The sequence below is a fragment of the Natrix helvetica genome (genome assembly GCF_964273705.1).
Source record: "Natrix helvetica genome assembly, chromosome: 5".
In the NCBI taxonomy this organism is placed as follows: Eukaryota; Metazoa; Chordata; class Lepidosauria; order Squamata; family Natricidae; genus Natrix; species Natrix helvetica.
Genome location: NC_138551.1, coordinates 67,414,639 through 67,439,204, shown reverse-complemented (window position 1 = coordinate 67,439,204; position 24,566 = coordinate 67,414,639). Strand labels below are relative to the sequence as shown.

General features: G+C 37.1%; 1 protein-coding gene across 1 annotated transcript in view; it reads left to right on the top strand.

Moving 5' to 3' along the window:
- The window catches only part of ADAM12 (ADAM metallopeptidase domain 12), a 294,296-nt gene that overhangs the window by 153,137 nt on the left and 116,593 nt on the right, over positions 1 to 24,566 (top strand). Inside the window, exon 4 of the mRNA XM_081954809.1 lies at positions 16,985 to 17,063. Within this exon, the coding sequence (XP_081810935.1) occupies positions 16,985 to 17,063 (79 nt within the window). The remainder of the gene's footprint in view (positions 1 to 16,984; positions 17,064 to 24,566) is intronic.

The window sequence follows — 24,566 nt, the reverse complement described above, 5'->3', positions numbered from 1 at the left end:
GAAGCAATGGCCTCAGCAAATGAAGGCATTATGTAGGATCAGCTCCCAGAAAGTGGATGCTTAGGGACTATAAAGTCTAGTGCCTGGCTTATTTTCTGAAGCCAACCTTCAACAGCCACTAAACAGAAGTGCCCAGCAGAGAGCTTGGAAAATTCCAAAATGCCACAGTTTCTAAAAATTAATGCTGCTGTAACTCTGTTATCCAGTTTTCTCAGGACATATGAAATGTGGCAATACAAACAATGTATTCAATTTTTATTGTTTGTGACTTTATTTATAGCAAATTAATACCAAAATACTACCGTGTTTCCCCCCCCCAAATAAGACAGGGTCTTATTTTCTTTTGACCCCCCCCCCAAAATAAGCATTTGGCCTTATTTTCAGGGAGGTCTTATTATTTTTGAGATGCAGGAGGTGGTGAGCATGGTCACCTCATGGCTGCTGCTGTGTTGCAATATTTTTGGGGAGGGCTTATTTTCAGGAAAGGGCTTATTTCAGCGCATGCGCTCAAAAGCCCAATTGGGCTTATTATCTGGGGAGGTCTTATTTTCAGGGAAACAGGGTAAAACCTGAATTTCATATTTCTTTGTATAAATTGCACTTAAAAATGAAGACAACATTAAAGACTCTAGAAAAATGCTTTAATTAAATATTACTTTATTCATATTTGGCCTGCATTTTTAGTGTTATGGAGTAAGCAATTCCTATTTGATTATATCTGTTTATGCTAATGTCTTTCTGCATAGAAGTTTGGGTACCTAATATCTCTCTCTTTGATATGACAAATGCATTTATAGATTACAATTATATTCTTGGGGGTTTTCTGCTTTTATGTATCTTTGGGTTTACCTATGTATCTAATCTTGTTCTTTTTAGAAAAAAAATCAGATATATCTCCTGAGAACCCACATATTTTGTGAAACCCATGTTCTTGTAGATAGACAAGTGCCCACAAAACTCAAATTGTTTATGCATTTTGGATTATGATTGTAACTTTTCCAAGTTTATGCAATTAACAATATCTAATTATTTTCATAACATTATGATTTGTATCAGAAGTGTTGTATTTATTTTTAAAACCTCTTTAGAAGGGTATTGCTACATTAGTCTAATAAAAACACTCAACCCTTCTAATTAGGGTGATACACTGTATTTAAAGCAAGCAAATTATCTCTTAAGTCCTGTCTGACCAAGTGACATTGTATCTGTAAATTACAAATTAACTTATTCTCCTAAATTAACACAAACATTTCTGGGTGAAACTTTTTAGCAGTCATTACCAAAGACGGATCATTTCCTTGGGACAGCACAATATTATTCTAGACTGATTCAGAAAGCAATTTATACTTTGATGTTACAAAGACAGTCGTGATAAAATATTCTTAAACAGCAATTGCATGAGATTATGTGCCACTAGAAACGTAATGAAAATTAGATACTTAATTCTGATAAAATTATTCTGAAGCCTGAGAGGAAGCAATCATTTTTAGCTTCCTTATAGATACAGAGATATATCTGTATTGGATCAGGATTGGAAGTTCAGGTGTTTTCTTACTGAGACAAGGTCACATGGTAATTGGAGTCAGTCATACTGTTACAAGGTAGGGATTGGATGGAGAGATAACTGAAAGCATATTGATAGCTCTGTCTTTTCAAGGGATCCCAAGTAAAAGACAATTACCATGGGTGCCATGGGTGTCAAACTCGCTGTGTCACATTGCTTTCACGGGATGTTTCACAGCATTTTCCCCATTCGCTGAGGTGGTGTCCATATGGCCTGTGCATGATGCATCTGGCCCATGGGCCGCCAGTTTGACACCCCTGATATAGGCTGATTCCAATCAGGCTGACCCTCCTGACAACCATGCTTTATCCAGTTGAGGAATTTCCCATCAGGACTATTTACTTCATCTTAGCTCTAGGAAGTAGAAAGAAATATAGCTGTAGATCATCTAGTCCTCTTACTTGGATATTGTTACATATAGTCCATTTCTTGCTTATTTCTCTTCCTTAATTTCACTGTTTTTAAGCTGTGCTTATATTAAGGGAAAATCAGAATCTTCACCATCAAACTGACACCAGACAGAACCTAGAAAAACTGAAACAAGGGGAGGAGGGGCTAGCGTCGCAACAACACGATGTGCAATCTTGGAGCTCCAGGATCGCAGTTGATAGTTTTGTTGCTAGACACTCCTTTTGGACCTAAACCGTCCCACAGAGATGGTGACAGGGAAGCGTACATCCTGCTGTTCTCAGGGACATCGCAAAGTCCCTGATTGATCCAGGAGAACCTCTTCTTAAGGGCAATAGAAGCACAGCCACTGAAGCTGCTGAAGTTGGGACAGCTCTGGAACAAGAGGAAACCGGAAAGAGAAAGTGTGCCATTTGGTGAGGAAATTTTATTATTAGACAAGAGACTACTCAAAAAATCAAAGTTAAATTACATTTGAAAACAGAAGAAAGTAAGCGGCGAAATTAAGCTACATTAGACAGTGTGTTATCCTTGTTTTTTAAATCTTTTTTCATGGATGGAACTTTTGCAAATGTTTCCTATTTATTAGACTGAATGGATTAGTTTTTCTTCTACTACTTTTATTTCTTTTTATATACCAATGGATTAAGAATTTTTCCTTTATTTTTACAATGCTGGACTGGATGTTTTTTTCCTCCATTTAAGAAGATTTTTTTCTTTTCTCTGTAAGTTTGGATTATAAAGAAGATATTAAAAGGAATATAAAGAGGTCTGTAACAATAGAAGGAAAGGAAGTAACACTGCAACCTGGAGACTGGAGGCTACAAATATTGTTTTTTTTCTTCCCTTTGATCATTTGTTTTACACTTCAAGGTCTTTCAGCTTGTTTACTGTGAGTGATAGCGGGAAGAGCATGAGTTGTTTATACAGGTGCTCTTCAGGAGCTCTTTCAATAGCTGGAGTGGAGAGAGGAGAGACCTTGACTTTGAAAGATTATAAATGAACTTGCTTCAAATCTAACAAAAAGCTTTGAATGTTCTAGTGGCAGTGTTTACAAATTGGAAAATGGCGCAACAAGAAAAAGAAAACTTAACATTGCAAATGATTATGTTTGGAATTCAAAAGATCTTAGCATTAACAGAAAAAAATGAGAAGAGATTGGAGAATATAGAATGCATCACAGTAAAATTTGATGGAAAAATTGAGGATGTTTATCAAATGGAAAAAGTGGAGGATAGAATTCTAAAAATTGAAGGAAAAAAATAATCAAAGAAACAAGAAAACTGCTCATATTGATAGTAAACTAAGCCTGGCTGGAAATGAAAAGAGTGGAATATGGAAAGGGGAGATAGATGGACTGGAACTCTATCCCAGACTTCAAAGTACAGAAGAAGAAAAGAGAGAAAAATTGATGGGAGTAAGGAGAGAAACTTTATCAGAAGCACGAGTGATAACGAAAGATAAGCTAATTGAAGAAGCAAATGGAGGGTTTCGAGTTTACATAAGAAATGAAATGAACAATAATTTGCAAAGAGAAGTCTATATAAGACTTGCCAAGAAATTAATCAGAATGCTAATGCTACAAATAGCAAGAGACATAAGACTGTACTATTACTGGAAAGACACGGGTTGATGTAATGAAAGCTGATAAAAATTACGTAAAATTTAAAATTTAAATTTAGAGTATTATGTATAAAATGAAGTGATAATAATGATAATAATGCATATATATGTATTGGTTTGTCAAGAGAAAATTCTATATAAATTGCAAATGGAGACTATGAAAGGAAGTTTAGAAATTAAACATAATCAATTTTTTATTTAGAACATGTTATAAAGATGCAATTTTATTGTAGGATGTTGGGAGGAGTTAATGGAATGCCATTATGTGGTTTTGCTCTAAATTGGAATATTTCATGTAAAAGGATGTAAAAACAATTACAGTCAAATGAAGGCTGAGGTATGATGAAAGCAATGTATATAAATACTGCATACTTGATTTAAAAATATGTGGTTCGATATGAATTATAGGTGATGACTGTGGAAGGGACGCACAGAAGTTTTTGTAACCAACCGTCACACTTTCTACAATTTGTAATGGAAGATGGTTTGTGTTTTTTGTTTTTGTCTGTTTGTGTTCATTTAAAAAGAAAAAAACTCAAAGACGTAGGGCAGGTTTGGAAGATGTGGCGAGACCTGGCCCATAGAATCGTCAAGAATAGGACACGACTTCTCATTATCATTGAGAAACCTGACAGGTGGTTGCACAATCCAGTGAAATATTATATTTCTGATGTCGTGATCTAAGTAAATTGCTCAGTAGCAGAATTTACATTCCTAATAATCCTGCAATTGGCTGCTGAAAGTGCCACATTGTTTTCATCAGTTATGCTGCTATATGGGTGGCTGGGTGGGAGGGGGATTTTCAGATGGGAAGAAGACATGTTTTTTATCTATTGAAGTTTCTTAGCGTGGAGTAAATTGACTAGTTAATAAGGGAGAGGTGGAGGTTACATTGTTGTGGGAAAACAAAAATTGGAAAATAAAGATTTGTCCCCCGGATGTGGCATGTATACTTTCAGATGACCACAATACAAGAATTTTAAAAATTTGTATCTCGCTGCTACTATCATTTATATTTTTGAATATCTGATAGTAGGGTATCAATCTCTATCTATCTATCTATCTATCTATCTATCTATCTATCTATCTATCTATCTATCATCTATCTATCTATCTATCTATCTATCTATCTATCTATCATCTATCTATCTAATCTAGTTCTATCTATTTATAATTTGTTTTACTTTGTACACAATGTTAGACCATAGAACAATAAATAGTTATTTAACATTTGTCAGTCTTTTCCTTTCTGCTGAAAAGTCTTTCATGTCGGAAGTGACTAACTTCCATTATCACCTAGGCTGGGATAAAGGGCTAGTTCAAATACAATATTGTAGGCAACTGTCAAAAGTTTCATTCTTTTGGTGGTTAGAAAAAAAAGCATTACATATCAGTAGGAACACATTTTCAACTGTTGCTCCTGTTGTTTCATCTGGCAAGGTAGCCATTAGCTGCTTTCCTAACAACTGTATTATAGAAAGATACAGGAGCTGAAGCAGGCTACATACTGTTGTAGACTGATTGCAGTATATTTATGACTTCTCATTCCTTTGCTAAGGTCAATTGTCTGTTTTGTTGAGCTCTTCCTTATTTTCTAGTGCTTTCCACTCTGTCTTCTCAAGTATTGCTTATTGATGGTGTTATAGAATTGTTCAGATGTGATGGCTCTTTATTAAGCTAGTTTGCCTCAGGCATTTCTCAGACATGTTGAGACAACCTTTCTATTTTATTCCAGGAAAAGTATAAAATTACAAGTTTTGTAGAACTGCTAAGTTAGAAGTGCTGGTGTCTTTTTTGCGTACCCTATATCTAACAAGTGAGTTAAGTAATGACATTATTTTGCTAATTAGGCTAAGGCAGTTCTACCCTTAAGACCACTCACCTTGTTTGCTGAACTGAAGAAAAATCACTTTTTGTATAATTTTTTGTGGAATATCAATGTCTGTGGTAAATTGGGACAAAAAAGTGATATAACTGTTCAGTCTTTTTTACGCCTATATTGCCCATGTAAGTAGTAATTAGGTAATGAGTCCCTAGTTAGCATTATTTTTCAGCCTGATATTATTAACTTTACGTAAAAATCAGCAAAATATAGCTTTATCTTGATAGTTCAACATACTGCAAAAATGGATGGGAAAACCAAAGAGTGCAATTTAGCTTACATAGGTATAAATGGAAATACTTTGATGTTGTAAATATGAATACTATTTTGCATTAGACTCCAACTTGTGGAATCCAACTATTTTTTTTAGAAATTATGGTTATTTTGACATGGGAAATAGCCAAGGTAATGATACTTAAAAATGGAATAGTATTACTACTACTGATATCAAAGACTAGATTCAATAACTGTGTAGTATGTTTCCCTTTTACTCTTGTAAATTTTATATGTATCTATTATCAATATACTATTATTAAGAGTATGGCATATACTATATATACAATACATATGTGTATATACATCATACACACACAAACACACACACACACACAGGCACACACTTATGGAAAATAGCTCAGTCCTCAGCTGGCACCACCTGCTGAAAGTATCACATTGATCTTCTCAATCTGACAGATGGTTTTTAGGCAGCTCTTCCTAATAATATTCAAATTGTCATGGAAAGCGTCTGTGGTATGGAAGATGCAGAAAGTCAAAAGTGTAAATAAAAATGGGACTGTTTCCATGTATCATTACTCTAGCCATCTGAATGTTCCATCATGGAACTTTATTTTTTGCTGTAGAGCTCTTTTTTTAAGATGCCTTATACTGTTGTCCTTTGCAAAAGACATGAGGACACAAGGAAAGTACCTGTTTAATGTGTACTTGCTAATAAAACATAAAATTCTTGGTTGTTTCTTTCCTTGCCTACCTTGTAAAGTAGTTTTCTCCTTAACTCGCTGTTTCACAAGGCTGTTAATTAATATTTAAATGCTAAATGTTATCCACTGGAATGTTACAGAATAAAGATGTTGAATGGACAAACATCCTATAGCATTTTAAATCATATTAAGTAATTAACCAGAGGGAATAAATATGACATATTTAAAAAGTATACAGAAATTATTTGTGTCTGTTTTCAGTGTAGATACCGGACATGGAAAAACCCAGAAACAAGCTTTCTTGATTTTTTTGTACTGTAATGAGAACGACCTGGAAAATACATGTGTAACTCTACTCAGTGATCCAAGTCCTGCAAGTAGCAGGACCTGTTTATTACTTTGAACATGTTTAATAACCAGAACGCTAGCAGTTTAAAAAATAGCAATCTCCATTGCAAAAGTCGAGCTAACTTAAGTGGAGCAGGCTTTGCGCATTGTGATGGAATCAGTAGGAAGAACTATCAATGTATTATAAAAGGAACAACTAGTATGTCTCATAGCCCCGAAATTTGCAAGAATGTTTATATTCTATAATATAATACTTTTATATTATGTATAGAGAATTTATATAATTTTCCATGAAGATAGCAATATATTAGAAAATATAAGTTTTAGCCATGTGCTGTCAGTCCAATTAACTTTAAAGAGATAATAAGTAATGGCAGGGAGCTATTCTCCTTTTTCAAATATATCAAGCTAATAAAAACTAAGCACCAACTGACTAATAAATATGAATGTACTGTTAAAAATTAATTGCCTGAAAAATTAGACATCCTAAAACCAAATCCTTACCCTAGCACACACATAATCATGCACTATTCAATCTCACACAAACCTGTGCATGCATGCACATATAACCACTCTCATCTCCGTTATTCATGCATACACATGCACACTTTGTCTTTCACAGACAACGCTTGGAAATCTAAAAACACAGCAAAAAAGGACCGTTTTTGTTAAGTTCATGAGCTAAGCAGTGACGTGCGGTGAGGGTTATGGCTGGGGAGGCTGGTGACGTCATCAGGAAGGCGGGGAATGGGACCATGTGTGCAGCACACGTGGTCTCATTCTCCGCCTTCCTGAGTGAACATTAAGGGAACCGCGGCGTAGCATTGCTTCCTCCACCGGCACCAGTCCCTTCCGCCCCCCTCTCCTTCAAGGTCTCCCACCAACCCAAAGCCCGATCCCCAGCTACCTCGGGCAAGGTTTGAGCGGGGTGAATGGGAAAGCAACGAAAGGGGCTGCGCTTTCACCCCGCTCAAGCCTTGCCACCTGCAGCCACCGCCCGCCCTCGCTGCCCCTTTTGTTGCTTGCCCGCCCGCCTCTAAGGCACGCCAAAGCCTCCTTCGTCCCCCCCAGCGCGCGCCCTTTTTATTTCCCGCGACACCCCCCCCATTTCGGGAAAGCTTTCCCCATTGCCTGGGGGGTGAGGGGAGCGGCTCCTCTCCCCCCACTCCCTCCATCCCTGCCTCTTTCCTCAGCCCCAAAGCTCCGTCCGCGCGACTCACTTCCAAGGCGGTGGCTGCTCCATCCCGCTCCGGCTCTGGAAGTGACCGAAGATCAGGCTGCGTCGCTCGCTCGCTCGCCGGACTGCCTTGGCGCCATTCTGGCTACCTCCGTCCATCCGCGCCCGGGAGCTGTGGAGGCAGAAATGTTGTCGGCGCCTCCGGATGACGAACCAGTCGCTTGCTTTCGTCATCGGGAGGCCGATAACATTTCTGCCTCCGCAGCTCGTGGGCGCGGATGGACGGAGGTAGCCAGAATGGCGCCGAGGCAGTCCGGTGGACGAGTGACCGAAGATCTCGCTGCCTCGCTCGCTCGCTCACTCGCCCGCCGGACTGCTTCGGCGCCATTCTGGCTACCTCCGTCCATCCGCGCCCGGGAGCTGCGGAGGCAGAAATGTTATCGGCCTCCCGATGATGAAAGCAAGCGACTGGTTCGTCATCCGGAGGCGCCGACAACATTTCTGCCTCCGCAGCTCCCGGGCACGGCCGGACGGATGTATATAATATTATATATATATATAGTATATAATATTATATACTATTATTCCATGAAGAGAGGTGAGGCCCTGCCTGCCTTGCCTCCACTGACCGCACGTCACTGGAGCTAAGTTGCCTTATTCCTAGGGAAGCATGCATCCAGGCTGCTACCTGGGACAGATCTGCCAACCAGCTTAAATTGCATAACGAGAGAGGAAATAGGAGAAGAGTTCCTTGCAATATTGAACTGTTTTTTCCTTCTATTTGCAACAAGGAAATGAGTCAGTGGAAGCCTTTATACTGTGCTACAAAGAGCACTTTAGGCACACGCTCTTTCAAAAGTAGTCCCACTAAATTTGGCCTCTCTTATGCCTAAGTATTTTTAAGTCTTAAAACCAGAAGTCTTAAATTTGCTGCTTTTTTTCTCCCTCTATATGTAATAGATGGATGGGGTGAGATGGTTCCTCAGATGCTCTGGTCCTGTGCCAGATTAGTTGACAACAAATGGAAATCCCACTGAACTCTTAATGATGTACAACTCTACTTAGCTTTTAGAGATCAATCAAGTAGATATTACCATCTACCAAGTAATATCTGCTGGGCACAACATTTTAGACTAACAAACCCTACCTGTAGGGTAATTTTATTCTTCGGTGCATTGTGAAGTTATTTTAATTAATTCAATGAAACAAGGATCAGTTAACCATAAATCAGCATGTTTTGCAAATACATCAAAAGTACTGAGATATATGGATGAAACGTGTAATTCACGACAAATGACTTTCTATGTTTGATTTACAGATTTGACTTTTCATCATTTTTTTTGACACTGGACCAGAATGCAAACTTGAAGGCATGCAAAAGATGATGGTTGGGTTTGTTTGAGGGGGTTTGTCAGTTTTGGCAATGTCAATCAGTTGATGGATTCATTAAGACTTGACAATTTGAGCTCAGCATTTGAAAAAGCTGAGCTCTCATTTTGTATATCAAAAGGGTTTGGAACCAACAGCTAAGGTGCTAGTGAGGGCACTCTTTTTCTCAAGTATAGTGACAATTCATAGTGAGAATCCTGAAGTGTGATGGATTAGGACTGTTTAAATCCATGTCCTTTCTCAGTAACATTGATTCAATTACGTTAAGAAGATTGCCCTCTAAATTGGTTTGCTTTTCTGTGTTTATCTCCTTTAGAGGGGGGGGGGTTTAAAAACATGTAAATCAGTAAATTATGTCTGCTTTGAAAGGGAGACAAATTATCTCATTGGTTTGTATGTGCTGAATATGGTTTTGCTAGTTAAGTACAAGCAGTATGTTATTACAACTTCTTAATGCATACACCTTTCCTTCTTGTTTCTTGTCAAAATCCTTTTAAAAAAGAGGCCACATATGATTTGTAATCACCTGATAGCAACACTGTTTATGCCACAACACTTTTTTTTAAAGCATTAGGCATTTTTAAAGGGGGTGATGGCGTTTGCTAAAAAGGGAGAGAAAGAAAGAATGAAAATAAGAAAGAAAGAAAAAAAGAAAGAAAAGAAAAGAGAGGGGGGTGGGAGGAAGGAAAGAAAGATATATGTTATACAGTATCCAATTGGCTGTCAAAACAATATCAAAAGCCATAGACCAAGTTTGTAGCATAAAATACATCATAATTAGGGGGCAAGTCCCCCCCCCAATGATCATAGAATCCTTGCTTTACAGACTTATGGTGAAAAAGGTAAAACAAAAGAGTGTTTTTATTTTTGCAACTCTGTTTCTTTAAAAAACACTTTCTTTATAAGTTTAATCAAAGCCTAAAAATAAATAAGAATTCAAGCATCCAGTTGTTGCATTTTATATGCTGCTTTACTAGGGCCGTGGTTAACGGTGATACCACCTGGATTTTTAAGATTTAATTTTGATGTTCATGTCAGAAAGTCAAGTATGTGTAGTGATTGTGTCACTGTGGGAAGGCTCAATAAAGTTATATAATTATTTTAAAAAGCATTTTGTTGAGAATACAATTTAAATAAAAAATCAAGCAAAGCAAGATTAATTTTAAAAAAATTAAGCAAGACTGTTGCTTTGAATTGTTAGTTAACAGAGATCTGTGGTGAAGAAGAAAAGAATCTATAGAAGTGCAACAATTTAAAATGAAAAAATTATATTCTCTCCCCCCACGCCAAATAATGTCATGTCTTGAGGGGAAAGATATTTTTTTTAAATCCCCATTTGAATTGCTTATTCTCTCCAAAGCCTTTATGTTGCTGATAGAGCCCTGTCCTCCAGTGCATATAGTATGCCTATTTGCAAAATAGTCTCTACAGCACACAGAAGCAGTTTGCATTGATAAGTGTTTAATTTATTGAGAGTTTTCATATGCAGAGTTGCCTTAGCAGTGGCCAGCATTGATCAGGAGGGCATCACTTCTAGTCTTTGTTCATTCTCACTTTTTTTTCCCTCTGAACTTGTTCCACTTTATCTGGATGTTAGAGTATGGTGTCCAGCATCAATTACAATATATGACCTGAACTTTACTAATTCAATTTAAGGTCAAGCCTTTATTATGGCCAAATATCAGCATGAGGAGGACAGGGTATGTTCAATTAAAAAGCATAGAACATACATTAGAAGAAAAAGCTAAAGGATATAAAACAGAAAGTATATATAAAAGTCTGAAAGAACTCTAAAGGGAGGGTTAGGAGCATTAGATGGGTGTAACAGAGCATAAAAGTTAGCATGTGGCAGACTAAATCTATCACAGTTGAGAGCTCTCTAGTATGACGAACTAGATGCCCATTAAGGCTAGTTTATGGCACAGGATTTTAAGCGCTTCTGCGCAGAACCTGGCAACATTATTAGTATCTGAAAGCAGCAGGTAGGTGTAGAATTGTCTGTGTGCCCTGAGTGTTTATGCAGGAATAGTGAGATGAGACAAGTATGAATGTCTCTGTAATACAGGCAACAGGCATGGGAGTAGCATGTGCTCTGTTTCTATGTGTCGAGAGTCACAGCTGCATTTTCTCTCCAGATAGCAATAACAATAGCACTTAGACTTATATAGTGCTTTAGAGCCTTCTCTAAATGTCAGCATATTGCCCCCAGCAATCTGGGTCCTCATTTTACCAACCTCAGAAGGATGGATGGCTGTCAAACTTGGTCCATTGAGAATCGAACTGCTGGCAGTTGGCAGAATTAGCTTGCAATACTGCATTCTAACCACTGCACCACCACTTGACCTTCAAGTGACTAGGTACTTTGAGAATAGTTATGTCATAGGAGAAGCAGAGTACTTGATGGATTTGTTAACAATAAAATTTGGGAACCTGGTTAGATTCCGTTGGTGCTCTGTCTCTGTTACTTGCAGTTAATGTGTGCTTTGGCCTGATCATTTCCCATGGTGAGTAGAAGACTGGAGAGAAGCCCAACAATGGGATTTTAATTGTTACTGCTTTTTTCCATGTGGACTGAAAGCCATTCCTGAAGTTAATGGGGCAAGGCCAAGAGGAACTATTGGCGTGAGCCAATTGTTGAGCATGATCACAGACACTCTGGCCTCCACTTTCATGAGAACTGTGTTTACTCTTAGGGTGTCATGAGAGAATTTTGGGACTTGAAAGGCCAATCTTAGAAATCTGGATGGAACAAGTTTTAATGGTGCAAAATTGAAGGAGCCCAACTGGGCACCATGAAGGAGTTGTGCTATTTATTTGATTTGATTTTTTTCCCTGCTTTTGTTATTCTACAAATAATTCAAAGCAGCAAACATATCAAAGACATCTTTCTCCTCCCTTTTTTTCCCCACAACAACAAATCTGTGAAGGGAATTGGCCTGAGAGAGAATGAGTGGCCCACAATCATACAGCTGGCTCAGCTTGGCTTCAAATCATTTGAGTGCTGCAGATATATGGTGATATACAGCATAAAGTAGAATTATTACTTTTGTAATTTAGAAAATCTATTCCACTGTTGCTGACATTCAGTTTTATGAATTCAGTTTTAATCTACATTGAACTTTGATTATACAGTATATGTAATGGTTGGCTCCCAAATTATTAATGAATGGAAGGGAAACAACAGGATTCAACTGTTGCAAGACTGTGTGACTTGGGGTTTTAGGACCCTCTTCTTCTAGGACTCAAATATCTCTGATGCTGAATGGGGTTACCTCAAAAAGATCCTGCACGCAATCTGTGGATCTTCCTGAACTTATGACTTCTGGTCAATGAGCAGATGGCATTGGAGCAAGAGAGCTTTTTCATAAAAAACAATAAAAATATCATTATTTTCATGTTTCACTTTATGTTTCTTTTTTTTTCTTTTGTATTAATTAAGAAGGAATAACTTTATTTAAAAGGAGGGCCTTTTCACATCTTTGTACTGTTTACTAGATACACCCGTTCCTATGAGTTTCCCTAGTTTCTTTCATAAAACTAGGTTAGGCTGTTGCTTAGTTGTTGCAGGTTTTTTTACTGGTTTTTTTTTACTGTTTTTTGACTATTTTGGCAGTTTTAAATGGAGGTTGCTCTAGGGCAGGTGTATCAAACTCAAGGCCAGGATCCAGCCTGCAAGGTGCTTAGATCTGGAAACAATGAAGGACCACCCACAGTGCCATTGCCAGCAAAGGGTTGCAGGAGGCCAGCACAGTCACACATTGAGTCTGTTTTCACTGACAAAGTGTTCAGGTCACAACAGGCACCCCCAACACAAGTGATATCAAGCTGGCCATGCCCACCCTGGCCACGCCCACTCCACCACCCCCTCCCGGAGGTCAAACACAACCCTGGTTCAGCCCTCAATGAAATTGAGTTTGACATCCCTGCTCTAGGGATGAAAGGGAGAAAAGGAAATTGTGAGCTGTATACATCTCTGCCACTCAGGTCAGTCACTTGTGAACTAAAGAAATAACCTAATAACAACTGTAATATCCTGAATAAGTTGAAGCCTCTAAATAAGTTTAAGAGGAATCCCATCATGTTACTTTCCAGGACTCCCATGTAAAATTTCCAGAACATAGATCAGCATAGCCAGGTTCTCACAGTGTAGAAAGGGCTGAATATTTTGAAAAAAATATTGAGTACTCTAGACTACTAAGGTCAGTTTGTTCTCTACTGGTAATGTTAGATCCAGAGGTTTCTCCAAATTATACTTCCTTTCAACAAAGGTTGAATGCTATTTGCATGGGAGTGGAGGGTGCGGGGTGGGTAGGAGATAATATTGGAACCATTTGCTGTAATAGACTCCAGCATTATTTATTTCAGTTATTTTACTTCCAGTTCAGTTTCATTATTGAATCCACAGCTTCAGCTTTTCTATAGTTTCACTTGATTCTGATAACAGTTAAAGAGAATTAGAAATATTAAGTATACTTGATACTTAATTCTGAATGTTTATATGGCTTTGTCTAGCAGATAGATATTATAGAGAATGGAGGGAGGATGCAAGGTCAAAGTAATTTAAGAATCCAAAGGTCCAAAGAAGTTTCTCTCTACTACCTTTTGCAATTGAACTTCCAAGGAATGTTTAGGCAAGTTGAATCTGCAGGGTGAAGCTGTATTGTCCCAACCCAGAGAACAGATTGGTTAAGATTCCCTGACCACCGGTATCGAAACCTGCTAAAAATATAGATGAATAATCAGGATTTTCATTTTGCTTGCTTTTTCAAATCTAGGTCCAAAAGGATGATCAAAAAAAGATTTCTCATTCAATCCCTTAGTCTAGGCCTGATTTTAACAGTCATGAATGTTTTAACTGAGAGCACCTGCACAATTGGCAAAAATGAGATATTTGAGAATTGGGTAATAGTTTATATGCAGTTTTTATTTCAGTGAGATGGAATGTTGTCATTGCTTCAAAGAAGCCTAGTCCCTTTCTGTTTTAATATGACACTAATACAGTCTTGGAACTGTCTAATCAATACCAGCAAAGGGAGCATACAAATGATTTTGCATAGTTCTGTAAGTACTTTATCTCTCTTATAGCTGAAAGAACCAAAATAAATTGCATAAAGCCAAATCACTGGACACTCCCTTGAAACTTTACAATATTAATGTCTAGATTGAAGGATATATAATTCATTTCACCGCATAAATACTTAACCAACTTGTCACATCAAACTTTCGAGTGTTTCAAAATATTTCTCACGTAGTCTAGATGTAATAGCTTTCTCACTGTCAAAAGACTCTTGTGATTGGCTTCATGAGGATGCATTGAAGGAATCTTAGTTGAGTCTCTTTCCTATTTTTGCAGTGGCAAGTTAATTGGTATATATTTTTTAATTTATGCCCCATGTTCTGCTTAAGAGTGATTTGAATCCAGAATCATACTTTGGGGCTGTTATTTTTTAAATGTGTCTTGAATCTACCTGCTAACCATTCAAGCAAGAATTGTTATTATTATTAGATTTTTATCCTGCCTGTACGTATATATGTTTTGTAAACTCAAGGTGGCTGACGTATCTAATATTCCAGTGTCCTATTTTCCGCAGAACAACAATTTTGGTTTTCAAGCCTAAGAGAGGTCTAGAACCCATTATCTCCTGCTTTCTATGCCAGCACCTTTGCTACTACACCTCTCCCTTTCTGTCCCTCTCCCCCTTCTCTCTCCCCTCCCTCCTTCCCTCTCCCTCTCTCTTCTCTCCCTCCCTTATAAAAAAAACACAGATAAATACCTGAATCAAAGTGTTCACAAAGGTTCTTTAGGGAATTAGACAATAAGATATATTTTGATTATTTTACTTGGCAGAATTAATAGGCAGTTCTAAAGTGGAAGTAATTAGTTCATGCAAAATAAATTTTTAAAAACTCAAACTGCAGCTTGCTTTCTGGAATAATCGAAGTAGAAACAGTACAGAGATGACTCCGGCTTGCAAGTAACTTGGTTAAAGGTTGCCAAAAATCTGAAACAAAGAAAACAATGATATAAATGATTTCACTCAGTTCCAGAGATTCTGCTATAAAAAGGGGAGGTGAGGAGAGAGAGGCGGGGGGAGGGAGGTTTGAAATAAATAGGGATTACTTTAGCATTAAATACTTGCCAAAAATGAAAAATCCATGACATTTTCAGGATTGCACCAACAGCTCTGAGAGAGTCATTTTCCTGGTTTACTCATACCGGTGACTGTTCATAAGCCAAATGGTTCAGGTGCTTGCTATTGGGATATTTTTTCCAAGGACTAAGTACTAAAACTTTTTCTTGGTCCCTCTGGAGAGAAACATTAGCATGGGTTGAGTGATCTGGTTAGATAAATGGATTCTTTCTACAAAGAAACCATGACATAGTAAGATATTACACAGCCATAGTAAATCTTTCTAATCTAATCTCTTCCAGAACATTCTGTTTGCAATACATTTAGATCTGAATCTCAAAAACTAAGACCAAAGAGCAAGACATGTTTTATGCTTAAAAAGCCAAATTAATTTAAAAAAATGAATCTGAACATTGGACATAAGCATCTAGGACTATTCCCTCTTGAGTAATTCCCCATTCTTTTCCATCTCCAGAACTATATGATAAATCAGGGAACAAACTATGAAGTGTACTTGGGAGGTGACATGTTGACAGAATTTTTCGTCTCAACATTCTATGTAAGATCGGGTTTGGGGAGGGAACTCCAGTCATTTAACACAGAAATTCCCTAGGGCGTTCTAGACTTCACTTTTAGTGCCATAAAACCTACTAAGAATGAACTAAACACCTTAGAAAGAGATAGGTGGAACAATAGCATTCTCACTAGCAAAGTATGATTCTTGAATGTTGCAAATGTTATAAATTCACTAGGTCTTCAGTCTTCCCCTTCCTGTAACCAATACTCCAATATTATAACCTAATCTTACTTCAGTGATTCTTTAAGAAAGAACTATATATGTCTATAAAATCCATGCATCATCTTCCAGTAGAATATTTTAAAATAGGAATTGCTAAGAAAGACAGTTTGGTGTAATGGTTAAGGCATTAGGCTAAAAGGAGACTGAGTTGTAGTCCTGCCTTAGACAGAAAGCCAGTTGGATGACCTTAGGCCACTCATTTTCTCTTACTCCTAAGAAGAAGGCAATGGCAAACCATTTTTTAAAACTTTGCCAATAAAAATCAGGAAAATGACATGATTGGTGGGGGGAACAGAGTGTTAAATGTCACTTGTAAGCCCTCTGAGATAATTCCAGATAATTTATATTTGAACTAATTTTACATGACATATAATCAACTTTTTTCCATAATAACTCAACACAATTGATTTGAAGTATCTGATTATGGAAAGACATGAATGAAAGATCTTGCTTTAAAATGCATTTGGAATTGGAACACAATACAAATTATTGTATCAAAAGTACTGATTTATCTTTGCTGGAACACTTGTTAATTTTCAGGAAGAAAGACTAACTGTGGAATTGTCCTTTTCTTTGTTTACAGACATTATCCAAATGTTATATCTATTTTTTGTTCCCGAATTGAACTTCCTCTTATTTCCATTTATTTTTGAAAAGAGTAAATTAAATCAAAATTATTTGCTGCAGAAATGTTGTCTAAGATTTCATTTTAATTTTTCCCCCAGTGGTCTCTTTGCTGGCAACATAACAGAAATGCATTATTTGGAAGATGGTACTAGCACTATTGTCACACGTAATTATACGGTAAGCTTTGTGAATTCCTGTGGTTGGAAGTCAATGTATCATACTTTATAGTTAAAGGGAAATAATGGGAAACATGCAAATAAAATGAGTAGCCTATATTTGATTTTAGACTTTGGCTGCTGTACTTTACTCACCCTTTTGTTCAAAATTCACATCTATGGAAGGACATGCTCCAATTGAAACATGATATATAATATATTTCAATAACAATAAGATTTGTGCACTTAATGTTCTTTGAAAATGTGCCTGTTAGACGTTTTAAACAAGTTGAAAGCATCTCCTGTTGCAAATATGTAGCATAAGAACCAGATTTTGAGATAAGGAAGCTCTCAAAAAAAAAAAGATTATAAAGACTTCCTGGCTTTCTTCAGTACAGGAGCTAGAGAGCCTTTTTTATTTCTTTTTCATTTTCATGGGATCAGCCCCTGAAAATATATTATAGATGAGGTTATGGAAGAAGAGTTGATGAAAGAATTCAAGCTTTGCCTGTTATTTATTAAAATATTAACAAATATCTTCACAGAGCATTCTTTTCAATAAAAATATAAGACTGTAATGACGTTATTTTTTCTAGCTATAAAAAAGGTTTCTCAATTAAAACAGTAGATAAACTTAATTATTAGACAGTATTTGTCTTTTGATTAATTCAAGCTGAACTTGCAACATTAACATTATATGTTAGAGAGAGCTGTTGAGCTCACTGCTTTTCATAATAACTATGTAGATAGTAATACATGAAGTTACCGAATGACTTTTGTGTTATATGGGGTTTGTCGGTATGAGCTATTTTGGAATGTGTAACTAATCAACAGTTTCATTAAAGGTTCTTTCAGAGATTTCTCTGCAGTTTGCTCCAGATTTTAAGGTGAAACAAGAAACAACATTCTAAGGATGTAACTTGACAAAATGATGGGGAATATTCTATTGTTTCTCATTCTCGGTATTTTGAGTGGGGGAAATGCAAATAACTCATTTTTCCAACACTATTTTTTTTTCTCAGAATGAACATGCAGCTGGCAAAAGGAAACTGTTCCAAATTCAAAATAAATTTTGAGCTGCATTCCCCTGCAATTGGCATTCAGATCCAAAATATGTAGTTAATGGGATTAAAAGGCTTTCTTCCATGAATTACCACTCAGCTTCTGAGTGCAATTTAAAGTGATATCCGTCACCTTTAAATCTCTTCCTGATTCAGTTACTGCATATCTATGGAATCTTCTCTCAATAACATCTGCTTGCAGAGAGGACTTTCTAGGCACCCCTTCACTTAAGGAAATCCACACTTGAATTGGAAAGAAAACTAAACATGTTGATATGGGATGTGCTCTGCAATATGCATCAGTTCAATGGTACTTTACCACAGAATCTCAGGTTGGTCATGATGGAACATAAATGTTTTGAAACATATCCTGATATAAGGATGGGAGTAGAAGTAGACTAATAAGTAAAGACTGAATCCTGTAAGGTTTGGAATGCTCTGCTTCCTGATATTTGGGCAGCACCTGCTATCCGAGGGTTTCCCAACCTTGGCGACTTTAAGATGGGAGGACTTCAACTCCCAGAATTTCCCAGCCAGCCATTTTGGGAAACCCTGTCTTTCTGTCTTTAGAGGCTTATTTAATTTTACTTCTTTCTCCAATCTTCCCCAGAATCATGTTGGAAGAGTGGGGCTTTCTTTTTCATTCCCCACCTCCCATTCCATGCTTTTAATTAGTATGTTTTATTGGACATTATTTTTATATTGTTGTTTTATTATGCATTGTATTTCTGCTTTTATTTATGAACACATAAACATGCATACACACAATTTCCTATATGTGGCTTTCTCCTTTTTTACATTATTTTTATTAAGCTGATACCAGAACAGATTATAAAGATATTCCAGTACAGATTCAAGGCAACTACCTCATTTTATAATGTTCATTTTGTTCATGTAGGTATGCCCAGCATATAGTCTGGATGGGTTCCTGGCAGTTCTAACCTCTTCTATAGAAGAGGTTCCACAAATCTACGGTGCCGTTTAGAACTGGTTCCACCTCCCTCCCCCAACCCGTCTGCACCACACTTGCCCCGCCCGCTGCTCACTGATTGGGTGGCTCACCAATCACCCTGCCCACCTCTAAGAGTCCTATCTAAACTTTAAAGTCTTAAAAGCTGTGAAGTTTGAACACCCCTGGGTTTTTTTCTCTAAAGGGTTAGGGGTGCAAGGGTCTTGTAACTTGACAGCTTTAAGACTTGCATGCTTCAAATGCCACAGTTTCTGAGCCAACATTTTGGTTGCTAAGCAAGAGCGTTGTTAAGTGAGTTTCACTACATTTTACAAGTTGGCCTTTCCCACCCACTCACATGGCTGGCACACCACTCCCACCCAGTCACATGGCTGGCAAGCCACTCCTACCCGGTCACATGGCCAGAAAGCCACTCCCACAAAGCAGGCCACATCTACAGAAGAGGTTCTAAAAAAATTTGAAACCCACCACTGAGTTAACCAATCAGGTTTATCTGCTATCCTAAGAAAGGATGGCTTTATGTTATTTGTTTTTTCAAATATAATTCAGATTGTTAGGTTTAATTTGAGAAATAGTCAAATAAGCAGCTTTACAAGGAAAATGCAAGATTCCAACCAGACAGCATCGAAAGGACCAATGGCTGGATAATTTTAAAAAAGAATTTCCAAAGGAAGTAACAACTTGTTTGTAGAGGGCACAACATAATATTCAATAATCACAAAACTGCCAAGTAAAACATTATAAAGTTACTTTTTCTTTGACAAATATACAGTAAGATTTTTTTTTTAAAAAATAGAACTCTCTGGTCAATGTCATTCCTCATTCCAAAGGCGAAGCAATGCTAACTCAATTTATCAAGCTTGACACTCACTTTTAACTATATTACAGAGTTATCTGCTATGCAAACTCTGTGGAAGCTGTATTCTACTACTGTTCCTATTGAAAACTAAACAGTCAAGGAGAGTACTTAAAATCAGTTTACATTTGCCTCTGGTTCATCTATTATTCCATTTCCTTTCAAATTGCTACCTCATTAATAACAATTAACTTGACAGCAAAGGGTCTGGATTTCACAATTTACTGTGTAGGACTTGATGTCAACCCGGTGATTTAAGAAAACAAGAGAAAACCAGAGAGAGGAAGGTCACCCTGGTTTCACATTTAAGGGGAAAAAAGAGCAAAAGTTGTAACATGCTTTGTAGCTTTTGCCAACGTTAAAGAAAATTGTAGATAAGAAGCCAAACTAAATTAGCTTGTGCCTAAATTGTTGCACTAAACATGATATCTATTCCTAACAATAAGTGAATCATGATAAATCACCGACATTACCATTGGAAGCACATTGCTTGCAATCAGTTTCCAAGTTGTCTCCTCTACTCTTGTGATTAAATGGATGCTGCTGGACAAATATTCAGAAAACCTTCAAGAAAGATCTAGCCTTCACTGCATGATAAGGGATTTTCATTAGTGTAAAGATTATGCTAGGACTTACCTTATATTTAAATAACTATTCACAAAGCTAGAGTTTTCCCCCTTTTCCCTCATTACAAAGCATTTTTATAATGCAAAATGGGGAAAAACCAAAATTGAAATCCTAGAAGATAGAACCAAGGCAACAGAACACAACATTGGTGTTTTATTAACAGGTAAGAGTGGTAGAGAACAACACATTGTTCTCACACACAGAAACACTACCCAAAGAAATGTTTGCCAAAAGAAGGTTCCCAGAGGTGTCAATCAATAGGTATCTTGTAAACATTTAATTATTTTCTGGCACCCTGCTATATAAAACCACAGCTGGAAGCACTAGTATTTCATTCTAGGCTGTTTTGACAAAGCTTTTTGCCAAGAAGTCAAAACATTTATTATGGAAAGGACTGAGCCAGTGAAACAACTTCGTTTTTTATCATTGTATTTTATATACATACATACATACATACATACATACATACATACATACATACATATATATATATATATGTTGTATTTGTACTGATAAATAAATAAAGGGGGACTAGGATAGATCTATTTCGAGCTAATTAGCTCTCATCAGCTAGCCATACCCTTACTGGGATTAGAACCCAGGCTGTATATATCTTAGACAGGAGTCTTAACCACGGGTTCTCTTCCTTATCAGTTGAGCCAGGGACATAAGTATATATTTGTGTTACAACCCCTGGTATGCCTAAATATGGGAGGAAGGTCACACTCCCTCTTTCTGTCCTTCGGCTTCATCACAGAAGACCATGCAGGCAGAAAACCATATTTTTATTTTTAATGTTGCCTTTTATATTTGTGTTGTATTTGTACTGATAAATAAATAAAGGGAGACTAGGATAGATCTATTTCAAGCTAATTAGCTCTCATCAGCTAGCCATACCCTTACTGGGATTAGAACCCAGGCTGTATATATCTTAGGCAGGAGTCTTAACCACTAAGCCACGGGTTCTCTTCCTTATCAGTTGAGCCAGGGAAATAAGTATATATTTGTGTTACAACCCCTGGTATGCCTAAATATGGGAGGAAGGTCACACTCCCTCTTTCTGTCCTTCGGCTTCATCACAGAAGACCATGCAGGCAGAAAACCATATTTTTATTTTTAATGTTTTAATATATATGTAGAAGAGGTTAAGGCAGATTTTACTACAAATAGAAGACTGATAACAATATTAGTTTTGAAAGTTAGAAATGTGTGATCTATGTCAGCAATGCACTGATGGAAGAATATGTAGCTCTTGCCTTACCTCACAAATAGAGAACAAAATAACATTAGTCACTGGCAAACTAGTCACTGATACACACTGCACCATTAACTAAAGCCTTCTAATTACTAATCTGTGACTTGTATCTTGACTGTTTCCTGTGTGTATGTAGAATACAGTTGGCTTGACAGGTAATTGCTAGATTGGAGGATCTAGCTAACCTAGAATAGGCTGTTCATGATTGATATGTCATATGAATCACACATGTGTCATATGGCCAAAATGTGCTTTGGCTGACTGTATCCATACTCTTAGCAAGGGAAATAGAAAATCTATACCATCACAAGCACATACACACCAAGTAGGTTTGTGTGTATGTATACATTGGTTATTTATCTTTTTGATATTACATTTTAAAAAAACCTAGAGAATCAAGCCACACTTATGGCATCTACCTTACATGAAGAATAAGCAAACAGAATGGCTTAATCCATCATCTTAAAATAACTTTCATTAAAGAAAGCAGCTGCTTTAAATTTAGATCTATTTATAAAAGGAAAAAGAAGACAAATGACATTGCATTAATCAAGCAAAGGTCTGGTTTTCACAAAGAGTAAACATCTTTCTCAACAGACACATTATATAGTTGGATGCTCACATTGCTGTGCTTATTTTTCTGTTTGTTTATTAGATTTGTATAGCTACCCGTGTGGAGTTTTCGGCGCTCTGTGAGCTTGGTTGTTGTTTGCAAATGTTTCATTAGCCAGCTAAGTAAGATCAGACTTGCATGGATGATGATACCTAGTTGAATAATGAAATGTCTGCAACTCAACCATGTTCAGAGAGCACCAAGAACTCTACAGTTCAACCCTGATCTACAGGGTTGAAGGATTAAACACACAGATACCCATGACATATAACCCGAAGCGTCTCAAGATATACAATAACACCTCTCACAGAAAAAAAGAAGCACATGAACAACAGCAGAATTTATCTAGCCATTGACTAGAACTTATATGGCCCAAATATCTGAGGAAAAAGTCAATTCTTCAGGTCCCTACAAAAGACTTTCAGGATTAAAGCCATATGAATCACCAAATGCCCCTTCCTTTTTTAAACAAACACACAAACACACACACACAAACACACACATACAAAGTGTTTATACATAGCAAGTTAGCTTAACTAGGAAAATGCTTAGCTAAGTACCTTATTTTGATATGCTGAGGGTTTTTTTTTTTTTTTTGGAGTGGTGTGTGTTTCTTTTACATATTATAAAGAATTATTTTGTTTCAACATGCATTCAGTCACAAGAATTCCACTCTAAGCATTAAAAATAAAAGACTAACGGCATTAACTCTTCACTGTAGGCATTTGGTCACTTGATTTCACTTGAGGGCCACATCAGGGTGGTGTTTGACCTCAGAGGGCTGGGTGGGTGTGACCAGCTCAATGTCACTTGTATTGGGGGCACCTGTGGTGGCTCAAGCACTCTGCCAGCAAAAATGGACTCAGGGGGCTTCGTACGGCCCTCCTGAGCTCTGTTTTCGCTGGCAGAGGTACCGTGGGCCAGTCTTTCGCTGTTTCCAGGGTGGCCCTGCAGGCCAGATCTAAGCACCCTATGGCTGGATCTGGCCCACAGGCCTTGAGTTTGACACCCCTGCATTAGGTGAAAAAGCACTCACATGTTGGAAAATAAAATAAGGAAGCATGGAAAATCTGGACATTGTTTAAAGCTATAATTATGACTTTTCCTATTGGAAAAAAATTAAAGATACTTATAATGGTGTTAAATGTTTAATAGCAAATGAACAATGATTGCACTGCAGCTGTATCCTGTTGATTTCAAGAATTTAAATGAGATGCTGAATAAGACTATTCTGACATTTCATGCTTGATTCTTACCATTGAAAATGGGGAGGCATTAAACTATATCCCTGTGATTTTTTTGTTTAAAAAAAATACAAGTTACATTGCTGGCAAAACAGCAAGTCTGTCACAAAAAATTTATTGGGCAGGACTGTGTTTGTGTATATGTGTATTTAAATTCAGACTGGGCTGGAAATATAGATGCTGCAGAATGTAATTAGGAATGGTTTACCTTGCCAAGATAATTTCATTTTCTAAAAATCATTAAATAGATAAATTCAGAGGTTTCTGCTGATTCTGCATATAAACATCTATAAACAGCAGCAGGCCTGAGAAATACAAAGCTTTTCTAATTTAAGAAAAATCACTCCCACCCAGTCACATGGCTGGCAAGCCACTCCCACCCAATCACATGGCCAGCAAGACACTCCCACAATGTAGGCCCCACCTACAAAAGAGGTTCTAAAAAATTTTGAAACCCACCACTGTCTAGAACACTTGTCATTTCTGATATGTCTTCGTCTAAAAGGAAGCTTTTGTGCTAAGCTAATATTTTCTTTACACGGTGATCAAATTTGCCAAACATTTATACACCTGAACTATTAAAAATCGACCGTGATCTTTTCATATGATTACTTTCTCTAACCAAATCAGGGTAGTCTTTAGAAGGCTGCTGCCTGAGATTATGTAATTGAAAATCATGCCCTGATACTGAAAGGTTAATTAATGCAGCTTCGATGTGAATGAACCAAGAAATAGAGGTTGGTGAGATGACTGTTATGCAGAAATATGAGGAATAACTTTCTGTGCATTAATAAGATAACAACCTTTCACAAAGGATAGGGGGAAGAAAGTTTTTTTTTTTAATGGCATTCAAAGGAGCTAGAAACGCTGCTTATGACACAAACCTGGTTTTATAACTG